At 41.7% G+C, this 21,118-nt stretch overlaps 1 protein-coding gene and 1 long non-coding RNA gene across 2 annotated transcripts in view; both read right to left on the reverse strand.

Moving 5' to 3' along the window:
* The window catches only part of LOC127687714 (myoferlin-like), a 172,738-nt gene extending 163,507 nt beyond the window's left edge, over positions 1-9,231 (reverse strand). The window contains exons 1-2 of the mRNA XM_052186646.1: positions 9,165-9,231; positions 7,956-8,080 (exon numbers count right to left, since the gene is read on the reverse strand). Of these exons, the coding sequence (XP_052042606.1) occupies positions 7,956-7,970 (15 nt within the window). The 5' untranslated portion in view covers positions 7,971-8,080; positions 9,165-9,231. The remainder of the gene's footprint in view (positions 1-7,955; positions 8,081-9,164) is intronic.
* On the reverse strand, positions 912-2,538 carry LOC127687720 (uncharacterized). The gene is made up of 3 exons (XR_007978497.1): positions 2,442-2,538; positions 1,146-1,477; positions 912-955 (listed from the first exon to the last, which is right to left on the reverse strand). It is a non-coding gene; the product is annotated as an uncharacterized LOC127687720 (long non-coding RNA).
* Positions 9,232-21,118: the final 11,887 nt, after the last annotated feature.

Below are 21,118 nucleotides of genomic sequence, written 5' to 3' on the forward strand. Positions count from 1 at the left end.
CAGTATTTGATCCAGATCCTTGATTGTCTAGTGTGCAGATCTGAGAAATGGCCAGTCAGGACATTTATTGATCATCTAAAATTAATTACCTCTCAATTCTTTCCTAATACCAATCACAGTCAAAGCAGGAAAGCTTTTCACCTCTCTTACAACCCTTTTTGTACTCTGACTAACCCTGCTTCCAAGTTGGTCTTAGAAATTGATTCTTGCACAGGCACCTCTTCATTTTAAGACCCAAGAAAAGCCAGAGAGGTTGGAGGAACCCACTTAGTGTTTTACTTTTGCTTTTCACTGAACAGCCAAGGAACAGTCTGGAAATGTTTCAGGAAAAACTTTCCAGCACTGAGCAGCTGCTCAAAGTAACTAAAAGAAGATTGAATGAAAGCTCTTCCCACACATTGCATTCACACTGTTTGACTTTTTGTTTCTCATAGACATTTGATATATGGATTATGGTTTCTTCATGACATCATTCTACACTCTCATAAACTGACCTCTCAATAAACTTAGCAATGTCACTACAAGAATATGAATATCAACTTTACCATGGACTATTAATATTCCTGGGTTTTGGTCATATATTTATCACTATTTAATTTGTAACATCTTATGAGACTATATGGATTAGAAGATTCACCGCATAGCTCTAATGGAACTATAAATCAGATAAAGTTATCTCTAAAGGCATTGGTTCCTTGTCTTCTTTCTTAAGGGAATTCCTTGCAAACATGAATCAGATAACCGACAATGCTGTGCATAGTTTTGAGAGAATATTATAATCACAGCTACATTTAAAGGACTGAATGTTAATATTGTTGCTTTTCTTTAGAGCTTCCAGAAAATATTAAAATTTCAACAGAGGCATTTTTGCATCAATTTGCACATGGAAATTACCTTTCAAGACTTCAAGAAGTTTGACCTTGTTCTTCAATATGATGGTCTTCCCAATAGGAACCTAAAATACAGTTCCAGAAAAGGAATGATAGGAAATTAGGTAAAGATTACAGTAATGTGGATTTTGACAGCACTGAACCTGTTTATTCAGCTCATTTTTCCTCATTTTCAACTAAAATAAAGAAGATCATCAATAACAAAGAAACATCTGTCCCTTATTTTGAAATTCAAAAGTAAATTCACAGTCTTACCTATAACATTGAGGTTCCAGTAGGTCTCCAGCATCACATCTTTGTAGAGATTCTTCTGGGAAGGATCAAGTAAATCCCAGAGGAGGAGGAGGAGGAGAAGATGAAGTGGAGGAGGAAGAGGAGGAGGAGAAGTGAAGGAGGCAAATAGGAGAAGAAGATGAAAAAGAAGATGAAAAGGAAGATGGAGAAGAAGAAATAGAAGAAGAAGAAGAAGAAGAAGAAGAAGAAGAAGAAGAAGAAGAAGAAGAAGAAGAAGAAGAAGAAGAAGAAGAAGAAGAAGAAGAAGATCTGAAAGGTATTTTAGGAAGTATCCTCTGCCTCTCAAGCATCACCTGAAGAAAACCATCAGTGTATTTATTCAGATAGCTTTAATCAGAAAGCTCCAAGCAGCCTTCCACAGCCATTTTGGCTGTGTTTGAATGTGTTCCTCAGGGTTATATGTCTGAAGCTTTATTTGTGCTGTTATTGCAGGAGTGGGTTAATTAGCATATGAACAGGCATTGTGTGAGGGTAGGCCCAGTCCCAGGTGCATGGTGCTTACTCACTCTTGTTCCTCTATTCCTCTCCAGTGATATAACACAATAAAAAAAAAAGTTCTTGTTAAGTTTAGGTCTCTAAATCTTGACTTATCCTTCCTCTAGAACCATAGAAAAGAAACCTCTGTTCTTTCTAACTTCCCCGCCTGCGCTGTTCTGTTACAGCAGCACAGAAGGAACTAAGACACTACCCTAGATACTCAAAGGTGTCTGTTTTCTCTTGTTCTTTCAGCCATGGAGGTGTGGGGTATTGCATCGACACTTATCCCGCACCTACTGTATACCTCACCTCTTCTGTCCTTCCTTGTGATCATCATCTTTAAATCCAACAACAGTTCTACCAACTGAGGACTGTGTTTTTTTCCCTTTTCCTTGTAGGGAAAATGGGCTGACAGGAATTGAAGAGCTTGCCCAAGGCCACACATGATTCAATATTTAAACCCAGGCTTTTCCCATCCACACTACAATAACATTTTAATTCTCTGTGTTGTGTTTTAGTATTCCATCATGCAAAATACTCTATGACAGCAGTGCAGACATGATGCTTTTCCTGCAGGTTCCTCTGGGAACCAACTTAAATTTTGGGTGACTTTTACCCCATACATCCTTCAGTAGCCTCCTCAGTCCAATAAGTCCTTGTTTTTATTTTTGATAAGATCCAATCCCAGTGGTAGATATCATACCAGAAGCCCCACCCACCACCTGCCCCACCCTTCATGTTATCCTCAGAATCCATCTGGAAACAGATGACAAGGTCTACCTCTTCAGTAAGCTGCATCAATTTATCGAGCCACTCCTCGATCTCCAGCAAGGTGGATTTCACATCCGTGGCTTCAGATCTCATCCTCAGAGCTGCCTCATGTATCTGCGAGAGAAACCTGGACCGCAACTTTTGGATCTGCGTATCTAGAACTGTGACGTTGGTTTTTCCTTCTGTGACAGGCAAGGTGTATCTATAAGAAGAGAAGAGAAACAAAAGCTAAGAATGACATTCTAGGCTTCAAAACTCGGTTCGCTTATGTTTGCCCACATGTTTAATGTATGTCTGCATGCCATTTCACGTAGATCGACATGTCTGTAATCTCCTGATTCTACAGGGGCTGCTTGCTTTAAACCGTAGTTGAGGATGTCTGTGGCATTGGCAGAACAGAAAAGGGAACACAAAAATTAAATCTGCAAAGTCTAAATGTTCCCAGCGCCATCATCTTCATCAGAAGGTTCTCCGAGAGTTCCAGAAGATAGGAAGGACGACATGTATAGGACAATGTCTATCCAAGTTAAGACTCCCCAAGAAAAACAGGACGTGGATTAGACCCCTGCCAGCTGAGCCTCCCTCTCACCGTGGCATAGGTGAGACCACAGGGCAAGACTGTCACCAGTACCAGAAAATTCGACTCATAATGTCTCCACCTAGAATTTACCGTCACTTGCATGCCACCCAACTCCTTGTGTGAAGGATATCCTAGCATGGTTTTCCTCAAACATGGAATTTCCTGCTACACAACATTTAGAAAGCTTCTTTGAAGATAGTTTGCATTCTCACGCCTGTGCTTTCTTTGGCAAATCCCACAGTTCACAGGCATTTTCCAAGTGAAAGCTGTAACTGCATGTTTTTGTTTGATTTCATTAACAACTGAGGCTACACGTGTATAAAGGTTTAAGATCCTGCAGTGGCTGCGCGTAAGGCAAAAATTTAAGGGAATGTTGTTGCGCTCAGAAGTCAACACTTGAGCCCTTTGAATGTGAGAAGCTGGCCGTGAGAGGGGCAGAAGTGATAAGTGGGTAAATCATTCTCCGCGGCACGGGGGCCTCCCTGCTTCCTTATCTGTAATTAAGAGGTCACTCCTTAGGATGCCTAAGTCTGTCAGTGGGAGCTTTGAATGCTCACAAAGCCAGTGACTCTTTGATTTTAGCTGTTCGCCAATGATGGGAATGAACCACTAGGAGGCGCAACTGGACAGGGGGGACTAAGGGCCTTACCCTAGAAGGGGAAATGTCTGCTTCCACAGAGCAGAGTACTCCATGCTCTTTTCTTTTTGACCTTCCTTGTCCAGTGCTTTATTATTAGGCAACATTTAAAATGAGGTTGGAATGTGTCACTTTCTCTTTTGAAATTTAAATGCCAACAGATCTGAGTTACTTCAAGTCACAGCGATGAAATGTCTTCTGGCTAAGCCTGTGTCCTGGCTTTGTCTAACTTAGCTTGGAGTGTTTGTGTTTGTGTGTGTGTGTGTGTGTGTGCATGTGTGTGTGTTAGTGTTGTTATTGTTGTTGCTGTTGTTGTTGTTGTTTCTTCTCTGTTTCTTAGTATATAATGAATTTGCATGTCTTCCTTGTTTAGGGGCTGTTCTAACTATCTGCTACTCCTGTTTTAGTGTTAAGTATTTCGTAAGGAGCGCAGAGTGCTTGAAACACTTAGTAACAACAACTACAGCACAAATAAGCTATTTCTAAAGACATGAATTAGGAACATTGTCCCGAGTTGTGGAAGCCATGATCCTATCTTTCTGTGGAAGTCAGAAGTCCTTCTTCACGAGGGTAGCTCAGGCTATCTCTCCTCCTTCTCTTCCATCCCCTACCCTTTGCCTCAGACTGCTGGACCAGATTCTCAGAGTCCAGACTGGGCCTCACTGGGTACTTTAGACTTGGCAACAAACCAGAGAATGGAGGTTTTCTGTGTGATTCAGAAACTTCTTCTGGGGTGGGGTGGGACTTTCAAGGAGCCCAAAACAATGCCCAAATGCATTTCTCTTCCTTCCTTTCCTTTCCTTTCCTTTCCTTTCCTTTCCTTTCCTTTCCTTTCCTTTCCTTTCCTTTCCTTTCCTTTCCTTTCCTTTCCTTTCCTTTCCTTTCCTTTCCTTTCCTTTTCAGAGAAAAACTTGACAAGATTCGAGAAGCACTTACAGTCTAAGAATTCAGGGCATGCTGGGATGAGGAGATAGGAGGCCGATTACTGTACCTCATGTCTTCTATGACTTCATCTATCAGCTTCAGCCACACCTCCGCCAACTGGTTTGCAGGAATTTTACCTTGGATCCCTGATTTTACAGCCTCTATATTTGATTGCTGAAGAATTAAAGAGGAGAGAGAACTGATAACTCTGCCATTATACTCAAGAAAGTGTTATTTCCAAGGCAGGGTAAAGGGTGGGCATGGGGTCAGGGACATAAAAAGATTTAGTTACAGAAAGCCAGAGGGCTTTGTTTCTCACTCAGTGATATTTACCATAGCTTTGTGCTATTTACCTTTATTCAAAATGCAATCGTCACTGATAAGTTTAAGCAATAGCGAAAACCTTATCCTGTCTCTTGACCTTTGGAACTATGTAAATATTTAATGTACTCCAAAAATAAACAGAAAGAAACCATCAGGAATAGGTGAGGGAACCCACAAAAGGATATACGTGGAAATAGTATGGGCTCAGTTATATTTCAGATGGACAGTTGAACTAACCCATATAACCTATGAAAATAGTACTTTAGCTATTTGTCCTTAGTTTCAGGGCAAAGGAAATCCAAAAGTATCAAACGTGAATCACTGTGAACTTGCTCACAGTGGCTGATGTGTGGAGTTTAAGTTTGAACAAATGAATGATTACAGTTGGGATAGCAGAAACTGGGATCTCACTGAAGGAAAGATAGACTAAGTCCTTGGTGGTAGATTAAAATTGGAGGCACCATTCTGGCCTTCAATATTTTAACAGATATAGAAATAAGTTTATACATATATCTGTGTGTATGTATGTATATGCCCATGCATATGATTGTGACCATGAACTTCTTGGCCACAAGGCCTATAAGCAACAGTATAGTAACCATGAGCACTCTAGTACCCAGTTCTTGTTTTTCAAATGTCACTTCCTATTAAAATGACCACAGCATCTCAGAGAAATGGTTATTTCAGGGCTGGAGCTGGGAAAGTACAAGCTAAGCCCAGCATATGCTGATGTGCTAGAGCTGAGCATCTGCCAACAAAGAGAGGAAGGGAGTGCCTGCTCTGCCTAGCCAAGGTCAGGGAAGTCACTCTCTTTGTCAAGACCAGCCTGAGCTCAGACAACTCGGTCAGTGGAAGAAGAGGATAAGGGGAACCAGGGCATAAACCAAAAAAACAAAACCCTGAAGAATGGCCCCAACATAATTAGAAGGTTGTCTGATTCTCCACCAACTCCCTTGAGGAAGGAAAATGGAAACTAATAAAAAAATATTGTATTTTGGGCTGGAGAGATGGCTCATTGGTTAAGAGCACTGACTGATCTTCCAGAGGTCCTGAGTTCAATTCCCTGCAACCACATGGTGGCTCACAGCCATCTGTAAGGGGATCTAATGCCGCTTCTGGTATGTCTGAAGACATCGACAGTGTCTTCAAAAACATAAAATAAATAAATAAATCTAAAAATGATACCTCATTTCAATTTCTGCTTTATTTATTTTTACAAATATTAATTTAAAATTTTTATAAATTAAAATGTATAAATATTTAAATTTAATTTTTTTTTCGTTTTTTTATTTTATGGGCACAAGTGTTTTGCCAACATGTATGTCTGTGTGCCACACATATGCCTGGTGCTTTTGGAAGCCAAAAAATGGGCAACAGATCCCTTGGAATGGGAGCTACAGGTGGTTGTGAGTTCTAGGAAGAGAACCCATGTCCTCTGGAAAGGCAGCAAACACTCTTAGTCACAGGACTATCTATCCATTGCCTCCATTCCATCTTTACTAATCAGGAAATCACACTGAAGTCCAGTCATCCTTGAGTATTGGTGCGCCCACCACCGACACGTGGAGGCCTTTTATTTGTAAGGACTTTGGTCTGTGATGCTCCCTGGGGTTATCAGCCAAATGAAACCAAGAGATGGATTGAAGCTGCAGGTTCCATTGAGCCTGATCACTCTGATCACTCACTGCCTGTGAGGTTCTGTCTTCTGACCGCTGTCTTCTCACCTCTGCGGTCATCAGTGATTTCAAGTTCCCTCATGCAACCACATCCCTCGCCATAGGCCGAAACCAGACTATGGCTTTGGAAACTACTAAGGACCTGGCACATGCCTTGTTGCTATTCTTGAGGGCATCAGCCAGGACATTCACATGCACCATGTTGGTGGTATAGAAAGATGGTTTTATATATCTATATCTATATCTACATCTACATCTATATCTATCTATGTATCTATCTATCTATCTATCTATATCTATATCTATCTATCTCTATCTATCTCTATCTATCTATCTATCTATCTATTTATCTATCTATCTATCTATCTATCTTTGATATAAAGCAGCCTGCATATCAAAAAGCAATATTTTTAGTTTGCTATAGAGTTTTTCATCAGATATATTCTCATATATCTTGGTCTAACATTTATCAAATACTGTAAACTGAAACAATATTGTTATTAACTTATTTCAATCACATATTAATGAGGTTAATGTGATATTTCCATACATATGAGATGGATAGATTATGCCCAAACACTCCTTCCCCACCCACCCATTTGCACTCTAAATTAATATTAATGCTGGGGGGGTTTATAGAAATAGCTTAGTATCTTACATTAAGTAGAAGTGTCTCAAACGTGGCCCTTTCTCCTCACTCTTGTAGCCTACCAGTGTCAAGAAGACCATCTTGTCTATTCTTAAGCAGGTCTACCAGAGAAACACCCCCCAACCTCCTCCAGGCTTCAGAGAAGGAGTGTTCCCCCAGTCTGAAGCAAGAGCAGAGACTGGTGGGCCTTCCCATAGCAGAAATTATCTCTGTAATAGAGCAAAGTAATACAAATTGCAAACCAGGCTATTGGAACAAGGTGCCCTTTATATGCAAATCATGTTGACACCAGTACCCTTTCTTCTGCCCTGTGGCATCCTCCCTTCTTTGTCAGTCAGAAAGCAAGCACTCACTTAAACCTAAGATAGACTTCCTTGTGGTGGGTGTGGCTGTACAACTGGAATTCTGGTGAATGGAAAGAGAGCAGAAATCTGGGTGTTTCCTAAAGAGAGACTCTTGTCACCTTCTCGGTTTTTTTTCCTCCTCTTAGGCTGGAGGGTGGGTGTCCTGGTGAGGCTGTGTCTATGGGATGGACAGAGGTAACTCCTTAGTAAAGGGTAGAATGGCCAGGGGGAAAGCACAGGCATGGGTACCATTTCCCTCCGTTGTTGGTAATCTGCTCTACTGTTGACCACTGTGTGTTGGAGACCTGGTACTACAGATGCCTAGGGTGTGTATTACCCCATGTTTACCTTACTGTCTGCTAAAAGTAAATGCTGGACAGATAACTCACCAGCCATTCTGCCATGACTAGGAGAGTATTCACTGCGTCCAGGCGGTAACTAATATCCTCCCAGTAGGAAGTCAGGGTGACAATGGGCTTTGTGTGGGCCCAAGGTAAGTAGTAATAGTAGTTCCCTGATATGGAGAGTCAGGATTCAGAAAACAGGGACGCTTGAAGTGGACAACATATTTGTTACATAGATGTGCTGATGGAGCTACTCATTAATGAATGGCCTGGAGAATGGTCTTGGCTAAGGTTTGTTTGTTGTTTGGGGAGCTGGAGATTAAACCCAAGGCCTCATACAAGCTATGACAGTTCTCTACTGCTGAGTCTCACCCGGGGAACTATTCTGACTCATCAGCTTTAATCAGGCAAGCAACAGAGGAATAGATGGTCCATTCTTCTGTTTAGCAAATTGTTCTAAAACGCCAGCAAACCGAGGGCAACCGGCTCAGGATCTGTTTGTGGCTCAGGACCATACAGCTGAACATGGGTGACGGTTACATCATATGGCGTGGTAGAGCAGAGAGCACTGGGGGTTAGACTCACTGTCTCTCTATGAAAACTGTTCTTTTAAATTATTGCTCTAGCTGGAAGAGCAACCCCACCCCATCCTCTGTTCTTTGCAAACCTTGGCTGCTGGCACGGGCTTGGCATTACTCAAGAGTCTTTCTGCAATTAAGACTAAACACTTCACACTTACTAGGGTTTTTTATGTTTTAAGTCAGCATGGACAAAAAAAAAATTAGGTAAAAATATAGAAATTCTGTTGGACTGTTTATGTGCATAGAGCCAGATACATACACACACAATTAAAAAGAAAAAAAAAATCTTCTAAAAGAAAACTAGGTGATAGAACTGGGTAGCTACTAGTAAGAAACAAAAGCCTGGCTTTTCCAGTGTCTGAGCCAGAGTGCGACCATTGTCAACTGAGGAATCTAAAGGGGATTTGCACTTGGTGGGGTACAGCTGCTTGAGGGAGTGTGGTATTTACTGGGGTCATCACCTTGGGATTTCATGAACTCTGGTGTCCAGCTTGGGACACTGGCCCATGGGTGTAACGACTCTTGTGGGTACCTAACGTCCAATGCTCTTTCTTACATTATCTAATGAGATGCTGGGGATAATAGCCATCAGAGCTAAATACAGCGTGTGCCTCTTGTGCTGAGATGGACGCTCTGTAAGCACGAACAGGAGAGAATTTCACACCACTCTTACCATCAAACACTGCGCGGCTGTATTGAGTTGTTGATGCCAAAGGGTTACAGGTTGCATCAAACTTGTTGCCGTAGTTCCCGATTCTGACTTAGAACTGAATGGCCTCACCGACATCTTGCAACATGATGGCTGAATGGAAGACGGCAGACAGGCTGTACTTCAGCCTTCGCTGGTATTTCTAAACAGAAGGAACACACATAAGGTTCAGGACTGTCTCACATGTCTGTATTTATACGTGGATTTCCAGCAGACCAAAGGGTAAGCCTAGTTAATTAGTGCTGTACTAAATGCCACAGGACTATGTTTTCAGATCCCTTGACTCTCCGTCTCTTGTTAGTGGGCAGAGACTAAAGGGTTGTCACCATGGAAATGATTAACAGAAGGGGAAGACAATGCAAATGTCCGCAAGTCATGCTTCAAACAAATTATGTTACTGTTATAATAGGATAAAAACTCATAACAACTTAAGCCTTAGTGCAAGCATAGGAAAGGGAAATATTTTATCTTATTATTTATTTTGCTGGTGATTAAACTCAGACCTTTATACATGTTAGGCAAGTACTCTACCAGAGAAATATATCCCCTGCTCCAAAAGAATATCTTTAAAGTGAATTCATTAAATAAATATTTTTTAATATTGATGCACAGGTAGAGGGTCTGGAAGAATATAACAGCAATCCTATAAAAGGCGGAGAGATATGGCAACTTTACTTTCTAACTTATATGTTTTTGATATTTTGAGTCGCTTAAGTATTAATATCCTAATCAAAAATAACAATAAAGATTTTAATTGTCAACTTAAAATTGAGTGGAGTTATATTCCCTCCCTTTTTCTAATCCACCTTCAGTCTCTTTTCTCTCTCTCTTTCTCTCTCTCTCTGTCTGTCTCTCTGTCTGTCTGTCTCTCTGTCTCTCTGTCTGTCTCTCTCTTCTCTTGAATAATTTAACTGATCCTTTCCTTCTCTTCTTATCTGTACCACGGTCTTTATTCAACCGAATGAATCACTAATTGGGTGGGGCTTGCTTGTATGAGGCACAACTTTGGACACCTATTTATAGAGATACCCAGACAATGGCCTCAAAAACATTCAAAAACAAAACTAAACCAAGATTCTTTTTATTTATTAAGCATAACCAGACATAATTATTTACAAGTTTTTTCTTTCTTCCTCATACATCCGTGTTCAAGCTATCACAGTGCCCTTCCTGTTCCGTGTTCAAGCTATCACAGTGCCCTTCCAGTTCCCCAGGACTCCTGAGGAGGCATCTACTTTACATCACTAAAGGGAGTACTTGAGAAAAACATCCTGGTAAAGGGAGAGCCTTTCCCATGCATCTTACCAACTAAGGTGATCTGAAGTCTGAACCCTCTCAGTATTGAAAGACACTTTCACACTCAATTCAATCAAAACCAAGCAAACATCTTGTTACCATCTAGTCATTGATTATAGGTTTTTTGCCACTGCCCTATTAGTTGTTAAGAATTTTACACAGTGTATTGTTGTGCTATTCATCCCTCCTCAACTTCTCCCAGGTCCTATGGCTTTATTTAAATTATCTTTTTTTTGAAAACAAGTTTACTCTAGTGTGTGTGTGTGTGTGTGTGTGTGTGTGTGCCTGAGTGCCTTGTATGTAATGTGAATCACGTCTTTGCAGGAGCCACAGGGGTTATAAAAGTGTTGGGTACCCTAAAACTGGAATTATAGACGGTTGTAAGGCCTCATATCAAACCCTCTGCAAGAGCAGTAAGTGATCCTAAATGCTGAGTCATCTCTCCAGCCCTCTGACCCCCCAAATCAATGATCTTTTTCTAAAAAACACAAATTTATGTCTCCATCATTATATAGAGGGTACTTTCCCCATTACACACCAATTTTAAAAACCATGGTACGTATGATTATGTGTGCCTATGTGTGTGTGTGTATATATTTATATATATAAATACATATGAAAATACATATACATATAAAGATTTACCATTTTAGGACTCAAGTACATTCACATCACCAACGACCCAGGTACATTTGCATCTATTCAAATGAACCCTTTTCACATTGCAAAGCTGACATTCAAATAAAAACTTTGCATCTCTCCTTTCCACTAGCCCCTGGGCAGCTACCATCCTGTGCTGTGCATAATTCACTTAGCACAATGTTTTCTATATTATCCATGTTGCAGCACACATACCTTCACATAACCCTTTCCCCAGCACTATTTTGTTGTATGGAGACACTTCATTTGTTTATCTAGTAACCCAGTGATGGATACACACGGAGCTTCCACCTTTTGGCTATGATGATAACATTGGATAGTAGCTTCTACCTTTTGGCTATGATGAACAACACTGGGTGTGTACGCTCCTGCTTCCAAACCCTTTGAGTCTGCACTCAGATGTAAAACCGCTAGATTCTACAGTGATTCTATTTTTATTTTTGGTGGGGAGGGGGCTGCTTTAAGAACGGGCTTTATTTTGTTTCAAGCTCTCACTATGCCTAGGCTGGCTTTGAACTCACAACCCCTTGGTTTAGTCTCTAGGTGCTGGGATTATAAACATGCCTCGCCATGCCTGGTTGCTGTGAGAACTTTTATCATCTTGTAGTCTTGTAGAGGTATAAAGAGAAGGGAGCAGTGCTCTAGAAAGCTCATGACCATGAAGTCGCCATTTTGGTGAAAGGCATTTTGACCTAGCAGATAAAGCAGAACCCCCTAAGAAAGTTCCGTCAGAAACTCCTCTGAGCTCTTGCAGAATTCTTTCTAAATCATTGGCTGCGATCTCAGCTTCACTTTCAATTGCAGTCATAATTTTATATGCAACATAACGTCTTCTTTATAAAATGCTAAGCATGATTTAAGAAAAGGGAAGTTGTTTTTTTAAAAAAGGAACTATGATTTGGGCCCTGAGTCTGAGGTGGAATTTCTAGACTTGGTTTATGGAAGCGAGACAACCCACCCTAACTGTGAGACCATCACCGTGCATGAGGTAGGGCTCTGGGCAGACCAAAAAGAAAAACCGGAGCTGATTATGACAGTCACCTTGTCCTGCTTTATGATGAAGCCATAATAAAGAAAAAGTATGACTAATACAAATAACTTCTTTCTTTTAAATCCTTAGAAATTTCAAATTTAAGCTTCTGAATCTCCCAGCATTCTTGAATCATGTATAATTCAGGGAACTTCACTGCAAGGATGGCTCAGTAGCATCAGGCCCCTGATAAATGGCCTCAGTGTCCCCTGCAACTCCAGTACCAGAGCAGAAGGCTAGATAGGAAGCTTTTAAACTCAAATATCCAGGCTAAAGCTTCCCAGGTAATTGGTGCGAGTAGCTGGCACAAGCTCCTGCTAGTATGTCTTCCTTATCACAATGGAATGTACTCTCAACTCTAAGCCAAAATTAACCCCTCTTTTTTAAAGTTGCTTTTGTCCAGTATCTCATCACAGCAATAGAAACAAAAAAACAAAATACCTAAAACCCAATACAGGATCCAGAAAGAAGGATTGTGATTGTTCCGAAGGGAACAAAGAGAGAGCATGGGGTGTTTGCTGAGTGGGGAAGAAGATGTATCTGGCTGAATTTGTGCTGCACAGACATTCAAGTCAAGATTCCATCAGGAACCCCAGGATGTTCTCATGCAATGCCTGCACAGTTGCCCACAAAAGGCTTCCCAGGCTCCTCCCACTGGGACACCTGACCTCTGGAAAGAAGTTTGGGCTTCTTGCAATCACCACAATTAGCCAAGACTGGCATACACTGTCAGACAAAGATGGACCCACTTTGGACCACTTTACAAGTCCAAGCACAATAAGGAGCTCCACTACCGTCTGCTCATTTGCCCCAGAGTCCGGCTGCTTGAGATGAGGTAACTGAGAGCTTAAGGAGAGGTAGAAACATAAACATGATTTAGAGACACTGGGTTCTTTGGCTTTGGTTCTGGGATCTCTCTGCATAGCAAATCTTAAGGGCAAAACTGCTTACTATCAAGGAAAGCTAAATTACAGACATGTAAAGGCCTAGAATCAGGATGAGGAAGGAATGTTTCGAGCAAGTCTGATCTTTGCTGGTAAGCAGCTGCAAGGTGGACATACTTTGACTACAACATTTAAAAAGAGCCTACCTCTCCTTCTCCTTGTGTTGAGACTTTGTGGAGGTGTTAGGAAAAGAAGAAGTCTTACACCGCCCCCAAGAAGAGTAAACAGAAGAGGTGGTGGGGTAAGCTGTCTGTCCTGAAATGCTATAAGATAAACGAAAATGGCGAAATTAATCACCTTCATTTAAAAATGCCCTTTGAATGCACATATTCTGAAGTGCTTATAGTCAGCCACTTGGACAGATATTACTGCAGCAAGTATTTATTGTCTGACTTGTAGCTTCAGCAAAATCAGACAACAAGTAATTGTGTATGGGTTAATAAAAAAGCAGGAAGTGCAAAGCAAAAACAGAAAACAGACCAGAGAATGACAATGAAAAAAGAAAACTACGGCAGAGGCCCACAAAGGCAGTAGGTGCTTGAATAATGCTGCCTTTACAACCTTTGGTCTTCTTTTCTCTGCCTGGAGCCTTTTATGGAAGCACCAGGCTGGACCTGCTGCTGTCCCCTGGTGAGATCCATCCACCAGGACCACCCAGAACCAGGCCAGTTCTGCTCCAGGGAGTGAGTCGCTCTTGACTCTGACAAACAAGTTCCCGTTCCACTGCGGTCTCAGAGCTATCCCCAAACACACAGCCTTTGTAGGACAATGACCAGGATCACGTTCTAGGCTGAGCTGAGCATAGATGTCCATTTCACTCTGCCCCAGATCCCGCTGCACCATGGCTGGGGTGCGCTTAGGCCCCAAGCTTCTCTCGTGCCTTTGAACTGCTAGTTGGTTGGGTTTTTTGTTTGTTTGTGGTTTTTGTTTTGTTTTGTTTTGGTCTTTTTTTTTTTTGGTTTTTGTTTTTTGGCTTACTCTTTTTGGTTGTTTGCTTCCACCCCCCGCCCCCATTTTTATTAATGAAGTGTGTGGTATAAGTTATTTCACTATCTGTGTATAATTATTTGTTATGAAGAGAACATATTCTGTTTTTTGTTCTGGCTAATGGCAGGCTGTTCTTTGATGGCCACCACTGGCGGATGCAGTGGCTCATACACATCGTTGGTACTTTTCATTTTTGGCCTTCAGTTTTTAAGCAAATGAAGGAAACGGGCCTTCTTGTCTCTTGGCACTCAGCAGGTTTCTCACCCACTCCCATTCTCCTTCTTTCATTACGGTTGTTCAGTGTGAACAGAAGGAGCCTGGATGTAATTGCATGCTGACAACAACTAAAACCCCAAATCAAGAAATAAACAAAAGCCCACAGAATATTGGAATAGCTAGAGGGTCATCATGACATTTCTCCACAACCCTTAGATCCGAATGATTTATTTATATACTTATTTATCTATTTGTTCATTTTTGTTTTTTCGAGACAGGGTTTCTCTGTGTAGCCCTGGCTGTCCTGGAACTCACTCTGTAGACCAGGCTGGCCTCGAACTCAGAAATCTGCCCGCCTCTGCCTCCCAAGCAGATGACATATTTAAAACTCAGGTACAGTCTATGACTGCTCAGGCTCATTGTCACCAAGAGGTCAGTCACCTTCTTCAGCTTTCCTTGAAGGTCCACACGACACATGTAGCTCTCCTCCTGGGCAATCCTGCACTAAGGAGTACATGGGGATGTCCCACTTTCCCACCTGCCTGCTCCTCTTTTTTTCTCTCTCCTAACTTATCTTCACCATGTGGTAAAAATCTTTATAGAGTTGAAAATGTTGTAAAGTGGACATAAAGACTCCAGCCAGAGCCGGGCGTGGAGGGGCACACCTGTAATCCCAGCACTTGGGAGGCAGAGGCAGGTGGATTTCTGAGTTTGAGGCCAGCCTGGTCTACAGAGTGAATTCCAGGACAGCCAGGACTACATAGAGGAATCCTATCTCAAAAAACCAAAAAAAAAAAAAAAAAAAAAAAAGACTCTAGCCAGGGCTGTAGTGCAGGAAGTGGGGGTCCATTTCTTTGAGTTCCATGTCTGCTGTAAAAACCAGCAGAAAATGGGTTTGCCCTGTGTCTCTCAGCATGAACTCATGGAATCCAAATAAAGAGGCTCTCCTGAAGAGCCAACAAAGAGCCTGCTCTATAGGATTTAGCTTGACAAGTCAGCATGAGAGGCCAAGGCATTTGGTTACTCTTAATCCTTTTGGCTAGTAAACTGGTATAATTATATCTTAATCCATCTGGTCATCCATAACAGAAATACCACACCATCATCTGTATAACAAATAAATGGTGACTATGTATTTGTCCCAGTTCTGGAGAACTGATATATCAGATATCTAATAAAGGACCTTTTCTTGGCCTTTGTTCTCAATATGTCTTCATGCGGTAGGAGTAAGCTCATCTCCAGGGCATTATTTCTAAGGTGACTAATGCCCTTTTGAGGCTAGAGCTTTCATCCTCTGATCACCACTGGAAAGCCCTAATTCCTAACTCCTTTACTCCGGAGGTTAGATTTGAACATATGACTTTAGGGGTGACAAAAATGCTCAGGTCATACTAACTTACAAGGTCTGCTTCTGAGATTATAGCAATTCTCTGAATACAACAGCCTCATCACATTTTGGGATATTCCCAAGAATTATAACAAAGTAATTGAAAATTAGGAGTAGGGGGGACATTTTCTGATCTTAATGCAAAGTTGCTGTACCTGTGTTGGGATTAATGGACCACAGAGCCTCCCTCTCCCTGCTGACCATGCCTTGTGGTTGAGAAGGTCTAGGGGGGCATTCATATACTCGCCTTTGATGATACTTGATTTAAGGTCTCATCTTAGCACAACCATTCTATGCTATACACCAAGAGAATGAGATAACTCAGGAGTTATCAAAACCCAAAGTCACGAATGGTGCTAAGGCATTTACTGGAGAATTTTTTTTTTTTTAATGTCTGGGGTTAGGTGATGGATAAGGACTAGAGATTTCTTAGCAGTTATTTCCTAATGGCTTACTTTGATAGCCTGTGAACCTGCCTTAAGAGATTGGCTAAGTATGAGAAAAGCTGTAAGCAGTTCTGGATTCTACAGGCAGACATGTGAACATACATCCAAGACAGATCACACATCCTTCCTCTTGGTAATCTTCATGCATGGGTTTAACAGCAAATGGCTACTATAGTTCTTTCACTATTTATATTACCTAAATGGAGTCATCCTATATGGTAACATAAACTTCCAGGACAGCATTTTTGACCAGGCTATGACCTTGGCTAACTTGCCTTCCCCCCCCCCCCCCCCCCGTCTCCCTATGTACAGCTGTACCCTGTACCTTGTTCCCAGGAGAGTCAAAGTGAGGGGGTAAAGAGAAAGGTAGTCTTGGGAAGAAGGGGGGAACATTAGCCTCTGCTCTGGAAGGAGCCAAAGGACTGAAATTGGTGCAACCCAAAGGCTGAGCTCCAAATGTCCCAAACTCCAAATGTGTATGATGCAAAAGTCCATCAGCACTGCTTCAGCTACCAGCCTCACCTAATCGTCCTGGTGGCAGTCCATGAACAAGGCCTTGGAGGGTGGGGGAGGGGAGAATCTCTGCTGCAGTAAGTGGCTATTCTTCCTGTTGGTCATCCTGAAAGGGGTCAGACTTTATAACTGCCAGACATTAGTTGACTTCAAGGAAGAAAACTGCACTGGCTCAGCAGAGAACTCTTCAGAGCTGGACCTGAGAGCAGAGATAAGAATGTGCCCAAAGCACTGACTGGGCCAAGCTTTAAGAAGACAGGTTGGAAATGGACTGGAAGGCTGATAAACAGAGACTGAGAGAGCTGCCCCAGGTCATGACTCTGACAGCAGCCACTTCATGTCAGCGGTCCTGCTGTTTACTTGGCTCAGAGCTGACATCTTTTCTAAAGTTGCTGCTTGGTTTCTCAATAACATGGGAAAATGAGAGAAATGTTCAGTTCTCCCAATGGAGGGTGTGGCACCCTGAGGGAGTTGGTGGCCCGGGGCAATCTAGAACAAGCCAGGAGAGACCTGGACAGAGGAGTGTCTGAGAGTCAGCTGCTCTGCCAAACAGCTCAGATTTGTGTGCCCCAAGAACATTGACCTGAGAGTCTCAGGAAGAGAGAGGTGAACTTAGAAGACTTTCTGGCTTGAAGTAAAAAGGGACTTAAAGCCATTGTAATGCCAGCAGGAAGCAGGCCTGCCCTTATCGCTATGAAGCCTGAGATGTAGCAGCTGCCTGTGAAAGTAGAAATGGGCTAACTCTGGTACCTAAGCCATCCAGGGGAAGAGCTCTTCCTCACAACCTCTCCACCTAAGGGCACTGTTTGCGTACTCTGTCCTTATAAACATATATGTGGTGGCCAGTCTTTATCTCAAGAATGACTGGATTAACAAAACGAGATTAGTCATGCCTATAGGTATTTCTCGGTGTTTCCAGAGACATGGAGTCTTGGATATAATTAATGGATTATCCTTTGCTGAATTTATATCATGATGGCAGTGTCAAGAGTTGGTGACAGAAAGAGGTACAGGATGCAAGTCACAAGGGAGTGTAAGATACTGCCTTCTTTTTCTGTTCCCTCTCTCTGTTGCTTTTCCACAATGAAGAAGCTCCTCAGTCACACATGCCTTTCATAATCCTGTTCTATCTGGTTTACATGGGACTATACAACCATGAACCAAACCTTCAGAAACAGTGAGCCAAAATTAATTCTTCTACCCAGAAGTTGTCTATTCTTCAATTTTGGTCAGACTACCAAAGACTAATATACCAATTAACATTGCAGTAGCTGAAGCAAGCCTCATTATCTTCAAAGGGCTGTCATGGATATATCAAGGGAATGTTGGAATGAATTTCTCTGATGCAGATCTTTCTACAACTCTCCCACAGATGACTCTTAGACTCTCCAATCCCTTGAATCCTGTGCTATGTTCTCCCTGACATTTACCTCAACAACCAGAAGGTCATCATTTGAAATGGGCTCAAATGGGCTTGAGTGGTTTCTGGTGGTTTCTTTTCAAGGAACATGTTCAGTTCAACCAAGATTCTGCCTCTGTAGGCCAACCCTTCTCCCTAAAAAAGCAAGAACACAAAATTATTCCCATAGACAGGGACCACAGCTAAAGAATGTCTATGGATCAGATCAGGCTAGCACTACTTTAACAAACAAACAAGTCTTTAATATCTAAAGGAAGAGTCATTAACTTTCAGATGGATTCCAAATGATGCCATGAGATGCAATGGTAGAAACGGAAAAGGGTCTTAGCTTGACCAACGCTGGAGGCTTTGAAGCCATCGTACTCTGGACCTGGACGCAGTTTCTGAAGCAGGGCAGTGAAGGAGAACAGGCTCCAAGTCTCCTCCATCTCAGGTCATCGGGAACAACCCTGCATTTTTGTCTATTTATGAATGTGGATCCCTTTCTCCTCTTCTCATAATAAAGAAACTGTCGTATGGCAACCAGACAAGTCTCAGAATCGTCAGGAAGCAAAAGACCAAGATGACTTGGGTGTGCTAAAATACGGAAGTCAAAAGTAGATACTCCTCCCATCCTACTCAATAGTGGTTGCCCTTAGAATCTTCTGGAGAGAAATAGAAGGCTCTCAAGTCCTCGTCTGTCTTCACTGTCCCCTAGCCACAGCTTTCTATCATTTTTTTTTTTTTTTGTTTTTTTTGAGCACCGGGAGTGGGGGTAGGGCAGAAATGACCAAGAGACATTTAACTTCTACTGCAGTCAAAAGAGACTTTCCCATCTGTGAGACGGTGCTCAAGCACAGATCAGGGTCTCCACTGTCATGTCATCATAGATCTGGAATATGCATTAGAGAAAGAGGCCAGCATTGGTCATCTGCTTTGTTGATGTTTTCCATTAATGTGAAGTTGAGTGGACGGTTGTGGGATTTCACTTACCCCACTGTATGACTCAGTCACCAGGATCCTTCTCTCTCTCTCTCTCTCTCTCTCTCTCTCTCTCTCTCTCTCTCTCTCTCTCTCTCTCTCTCTCTCATATAGGATCTTGTTATGTAGCTCTGGCTGACCGAGAACTCACTGTAAAGACCAGGCTGCCTTCAAGCTCACAGAGATCTACCTGCCTCCTCCTCCTCCTGAGTGCTGAGATTAAAGGTGCCTGGTCTTCTGATCCTTTTTGTAGTCTTTATTTCTAAGATGTAAGAAGAGTAAGAATTCTCTCCTTTAACACTTTATCAGCTGAGTGGCAGGTCTGCATTAGGAGTGAAGAATGTAAATGCCTCTCCCATGAGATACTTATTACTTTTGTAAGAAGGGATCCCATTCACCAGTGTCCATTAATCACAGCCGCAAATGATAAACCAATCTTTCCTGTATTCAGCTCATCATAGGGATCTGGAAATCCTGTGTACTCTCTGGGACTTCTGTAAAGGTTCAAACAACAAGGTCCAAACGTTGGGACAAAGACCACTTCTGTCTCGCCTGTATTTGCTGAGACGTAAACAGCATTATTAGATTCTAGATCTTTAACATTCCAACTATGGAAATAAATATTAGTTATTAGTCAGTTAGGTGGAATGAAGTTTTTCCTCTAGCTAGTGAATTAGTTGCATTAGTGAGAATTATGAATACTAAGGGACCTGCAGTATTTTACTATAGCTTTAACATAGTAAAAAACAAAAACAAAAACAAAAACAAACTGGGATAATTCAGACAAACTTATCCTTACAAAAAGAATGCTATTTAAAAAGGATCTTAAGATTTTCAAGTTGTTCTTCAAATTTTTTTGAAGTTTATAACTGACATATTAAATATTTTGCTATTTTTGGAGTAAAAGATGATGTTGTTTTAAGAAGTCATTTAGATGATATACCAGATTTACTTCATATCATCTGTAATGATGTCATTTAACCTTAAGTAGTATTGTAGGTGCCGTTAAAAATACACTAGAATTTCAACTGTGTCAACGGGTTCCTTACAGTTGTAAGACTGAATTGCTATTCTGAAGTGTTAAACAGATTAACATTCATTGCTTTCTCTCCCCAGTGATCATTTGATAAACTCTGTGTCCTCTACTTGAACTCAGCAAGATTACCCATTAATACAGAATAGTGAAGGCAATGCAAAGAAAGAGCCAATCAAGAGGAAATAGTGGATCCAAGCATTTTCTTCATCGAGCTGAATGGCTCCAAGATGAAAAAAGGCTGGAGCATTCTTGGGTGATACACAGAGGTCAAACTTTGGTACACTAGTTTGCTTTTATATCTTTAACATTCAGTGGAATAGGGGCAAGGTGTTGGGTAGGCATAAAGAATCAGAGAGTCTCAGAGAAAGTGTTCATGTTCAAAGGTTACTTAATGCCTGTGCTTCTTCAATTCAGAGCCCTCCTCTAAAGGAACAATACCATCTGCGTTAGGAGAACTGTAATGGTCAGCATTGAGGAAACTTGCAAAAAATGGCAAGAACTGCACAAACCAAAGTGCATGGTGGGATATTCCACACTAGGGAGACGTGAAAAGTGGAAAGTACTCGTGTCTTCTAACCTAGGGACTCACATAGAAAGTGGGGCAGAGATACTTCACACGTTATCGGAACGATAGATTTAGCAGTGCCCTGCATCTCTACCCACTGAGCATACACACTAACAGAAAGTATTATATCTCACAAACAATTATTTGCAGTAAAGCCAGCCGCACAGGATGATGTGCATCTAGATGAAAATAGGAAACAGGGAATGAGGGCTGGCTATCGAATGCCTTTAAACGTAGTCACGCAGGACCAACACACATCACTCATGAAACACTCTAACGCTCACCAAACGGTATTTGAGACAGTGAAACATCAATGAGAAGGTTTTAAGGCAATCCCTTAATACATTTCTTAGTAAGATGTCAGAGGATAGGAAGTTGTAGAAGACAGCAAAATGACAAAGCGTAAACGTGTATATGATGCACCCCAGTTCTCGAGGATGAGAAATCTATGTAGTAAA

Source organism: Apodemus sylvaticus, chromosome 6 (assembly GCF_947179515.1).
Source record: "Apodemus sylvaticus chromosome 6, mApoSyl1.1, whole genome shotgun sequence".
Classification (NCBI taxonomy): Eukaryota; Metazoa; Chordata; class Mammalia; order Rodentia; family Muridae; genus Apodemus; species Apodemus sylvaticus.